This window comes from Colobus angolensis, unplaced genomic scaffold (genome assembly GCF_000951035.1).
Source record: "Colobus angolensis palliatus isolate OR3802 unplaced genomic scaffold, Cang.pa_1.0 Scaffold269, whole genome shotgun sequence".
Taxonomy (NCBI): Eukaryota; Metazoa; Chordata; class Mammalia; order Primates; family Cercopithecidae; genus Colobus; species Colobus angolensis.
Genome location: NW_012115921.1, coordinates 708,173 through 712,801, shown reverse-complemented (window position 1 = coordinate 712,801; position 4,629 = coordinate 708,173). Strand labels below are relative to the sequence as shown.

General features: G+C 41.4%; 1 protein-coding gene across 1 annotated transcript in view; it reads left to right on the top strand.

The window, feature by feature from the left end:
* DENND5A (DENN/MADD domain containing 5A) overlaps positions 1-4,629 on the top strand; it is a 152,471-nt gene that overhangs the window by 117,788 nt on the left and 30,054 nt on the right. The window contains exon 10 of the mRNA XM_011947656.1: positions 2,898-3,029. Within this exon, the coding sequence (XP_011803046.1) occupies positions 2,898-3,029 (132 nt within the window). The remainder of the gene's footprint in view (positions 1-2,897; positions 3,030-4,629) is intronic.

Genomic DNA, 4,629 nt, shown 5'->3' with positions numbered 1-4,629 from the left:
AAAAAAAAAAAAAAAAATTAGGCGTGGTAGTGCGCACCTTTAGTCCCAGCTACTTTGGTGGCTGAGGTAGGAGGATCATTTGAGCCGTGGAAGTCAAGGCTGCAGAGTGAGACCTTCTCTCAAAAAAAAAAAAAAAAAAGGCTGGTTAGTGTATCAGTACTGATACTTTAAATTCAGGTTAAAAAAAAACTCTGGCCAGGCATTGTGGCCTGTGTGTGTGTGTGTAAAACTTCTGTCAGTTTACTCTGAGTAATATCTGTGATTTTTTTCCATATAATTTTGTCTCTTCTGCCTTTCTGCTGTGAAGAACACTGGTGATGCTGCATTTCTACGTTTTTTTTTCTAAGCTGCTGGACTGTCATTCTTTTTTTTGAGATGGAGTCTCGTTGTGTCACCCAGGCTGGAGTGCAGTGACGCAATCTCGCCTCACTGCAACCTCCGCCTCCCAGGTTCAAGCAATTCTCTTGCCTCAGCCTCCTGAGTGGCTGGGATTACAGGAGTGCATCACCACACTTGGCTAATTTTTGTATTTTTAATAGAGACACAGTTTCATATATTGACCATGCTGGTATCGAACTCCTGACCTCAAGTGATCTGTCCGCCTTGGCCTCCCAAAGTGCTAGAATTACAGGTTTGAGCTATCGCAACTGGCCTGGACTGTCAAAATTCTTAAGTCATGAGATGCATGACCTGGCTGTGACAACTTCCTATTCCTAGCCAATGATGACTGAAATACATACCAATTTTAGACATGTTAATATGTGGGCAAATGTAAATCTAGAATTGAAGAAATATAGTAATCAATATAACATCACAAACTACTGGCTTGCACATGGGGCAACAGGCTGTTGGAAGTATAAATTGGTATGATGATTTTGGAAAACAGCATAGTATTGTTTAGTAATTCTTCTCCTAGGTTATTCCCTAGAGAAACTTTTGGAACATGTCCCAAGAGGTATGTACACGAAGTTTACAGCAGCATTCTTTTAATAGCCCCAAACTGGAAACAACCCAAAAGCCAATCAGTAAGAGAATTAATAAATATATTGCGGTATATTCATATGGTGGAATGCTATACAACAATGGAAATGGATACCAATTATACACATCAGTGTGGATGAATTTCACAAATATAAACATGAGTGAAAAAGCAAATCACAAGCCGGGAGTATCGGCACACACCTGTAATCCCAGCTACTTGGAAGGCTGAGGTGGGCAGGTTGCTTGAGCCTGGGAGTTCAGGCCCAGCCAGGGCAACATACTAAGACCCAGTCTCTTAAAGGGGAAAAAAAAAAAAAAATCACAAAAGAAACATGCACGCTGATAGTCCCAGCTACTGCAGGGGCTGAGGTGGGAGGATCAGTTGAGTCTGGGAGGTTGAGGCTACGTGAACCATGATCGAGCCATTGCACTCCAGTCTAGGCAATAAAGAGAGACCCTGTCTTTAAAAAAAAAAAAAGATACAGGCAAACCAAACCATATATTTTAGGGTTTAAAATATAGGTAATAATTTTCTTGCTTTTCTGTAGTTTCATTGTGTAAGTGGTTGCTTCTAGAGTGGGAAGGTGAATGGAAGAGGGTACGTGGGGTGCTCCAAAGGTATAAACAGACAGTATTTATAAATAAAATACTGGGCGGGCGCAGTGGCTCATGCCTGTAATCTCAGCACTTTGGGAGGCCGAGGTGGGCAGATCACCTGAGGTCGGAAGTTTGAGACCAGCTTGACTAACATGGAGAAACCCCATCTCTACTAAAAATACAAAATTAGCCGGGCGTGGTAGTGCATGCCTGTAATCCCAGCTACTCGGGAGGCTGAGGCAGGAGAATTACTTGAACTGGGGAGGCAGAGGTTGCAGTGAGCTGAGATCACGCCATTGCACTCCAGCCTGGGCAACAAGAGTGAAACTCCGTCTCAAAAAAAAAAGAGAGAAAGAAAATACTGGCCTGGCCCTGGTCATAATCATGTAATAGCATATATATATATATAAAAAATATATTTCATGATAAAAAGGTGAAAAACAGTAACAGTGGAAGAAATATGCCAAAATATTAAGAGTTGCTGCTTCTGAAAGGTAGGATTAGGGTGATTTGTTTTCCTTTTCTTAGATTTCTATATATCACAAATTTATACCATAGTTAAATCTTACTTTTGAACTTGGACTCAAAGTTCAGGCAGATATGGGTTCAAAGGCCAGATCTATTGCTACTTTGCTGTTTCATTTGGGCAAGTTATATATATATAATTTAATATAGTGCTATATTAAGTATAGATTTTGGGCAAGTTACTTAAGAGAATTATACTATACTTAAATAGAGTATAAATATACTGTATTGTTTTATACTATGTTTAAATTTAGTATATTGATTACTATATTTCTCAATTTCCTTATTGGTGAATTGAGGATGATAATAATAGTTACCTCATAGATTGTTAGGAGGCTTAAATGAGATAATGAAATGCTAAGTACAATGCTTGACACAGTACTTAATAAAAACTGTAGGCCAGGCGCGGTGGCTCAAGCCTGTAATCCCAGCACTTTAGGAGGCCGAGATGGGCGGATCACGAGGTCAGGAGATCGAGACCATCCTGGCCAACATGGTGAAACCCCTTCTCTACTAAAATACAAAAAAGTAGCCAGGTGTGGGGGCACGCGTCTATAGTCCCAGCCATTCAGGAGGCTGAGGCAGGAGGATCGCTTGAGCCTGGGAGGTGGAAGTCACAGTGAGCCGAGATTGCGGCACTGCACACCAGCCTGGCAACAGAGCAAGATTCATCTCAAAAACAAAAAAAAAGAAAATGTGAGAAAATAATGCCCTCTTCAGGCACCCATCAGTACTGGTGACCTTTGGTTTATGTACTTGGACACAAGGAGTCTTTATTTTTCTGTTTGATGTAGAAGTACATCCAGGAAGCCAGGACTATGGGCAGCACTATTCGCCAGCCCAAACTGTCCAACCTCTCTCCGTCAGTGATTGCCCAGACCAACTGGAAGTTTGTAGAGGGCCTGCTGAAGGAATGCCGCAATAAGGTAAGCTGTGGACATCTCTATATATGTGCTATTTCTGTTAGCAGCCAAAGTAAGACCAAGAATTGGCTCCGACCACTCCCTCTGGATTTTAAAAATACTGTTGGCTGAGCGTGATGGCTCATGCCTATAATCCCACCACTTCGGGAGACCATGGCAGGAGAATTGTTTGAGCCCAGGTGTTCAAGACCAACTTGGAGAATGTAGTGAGACCCTGTCTTTACAAAAGTATTAAGATGGGCATGGTGGCACACAGCTGTAGTCCCAGATGCTTGGGAGGTTGAAGTGGGAGGATTGCTTGAACCTGGGAAGTCAAGGCTGCAGTGAGCTATGGTTGCACCACTGCACTCTTGCCTGAGCAACAGAGCAAGACTCTGTCTTAAAAAAAAATCATTGATATAATGAGACAGTACTAATTTTAAGATCCTGTTAATTTGAAATTAGGTATATTTGTTTTAAATAAAATATACCATTAATTGAGAGCATGCATGCTTTGCTTGATATAAACCTAATGTATATTCCATAAAAATGAACAACAAGCCGGGCGCAGTGGCTCATGCCTGTAATCCCAGCACTTTGGGAGACTGAGGCGGGCAGATCACAAGGTCAGGAGTTCGAGACCAGCCTGGCCAACATGGTGAAACCCTGTCTCTACTAAAGATTAGCCAGGTGTGGTGGCATGTGCCTGTAATCCCAGCTACTTGAGAGACTGAGGCAGGAGAATTGCTTGAACCTGGGAGGCGGAGGTTACAGTGAGACGAGATTGCACCATTGCACTCCAGCCTGGGTGACAGGGCAAGACTCCATCTCAAAACAAAAAAAAAAATAACAGAGAGATGTAGTTTTTAATTTAATAAAAAACTTATTTTTAAGACAGGATCTCACTATATTGCCCAGGCTCGTCTTGAACTCTTGGGCTTAAGTGATCCTCCTACCTCAGCTTCCCGAGTAGCTGGGGTTCCAGGCATAGTTTTCAATTTTTAACATTTTACAGTACTTTAAATCAGACTAGTCTCCACTCTGACTTACTTCAACAGATTAGTCTTACATATATGCAAATGTTTTTGCCCCTTTATTTTAATCTGATAGTAATGATATCTTTTATCTAGAAACATAAATTTGCTGAGTACCTACTATGTGCCGGGCTGAAATGTGTCATTCAGTTTAAGCTTAGATTGTTTGGATTTTTTTTTCTCTGTTCTACAAAGACATTCATTCTTAATTTTTAATGTTTTAGTTATGAATTTATATGTCTTTTCTAATAAAAAGAATCTTTCAACCAAGTCAGCATACCATAATTTTAGGGCAGTTCAACTAACTCAGTTTCTACTACATCCTATTTATTTATCAATGGAATAAAAATAGTTTCCTGCACTTTCAGTTCTCAGCGGTGTCCATTTGAAGTGATGTTTGTTTTTTTGTTTTTTGTTTTTTGTTTTTGAGGCGGAGTCTCACTCTGTCGCCCAGGCTGGAGTGCAGTGGCCGGATCTCAGCTCACTGCAAACTCTGTCTCCTGGGTTCACGCCATTCTCCTGCCTCAGCCTCCCGAGTAGCTGGGACTACAGGCGCCCGCCACCTCGTCCGGCTACTTTTTTGTATTTTT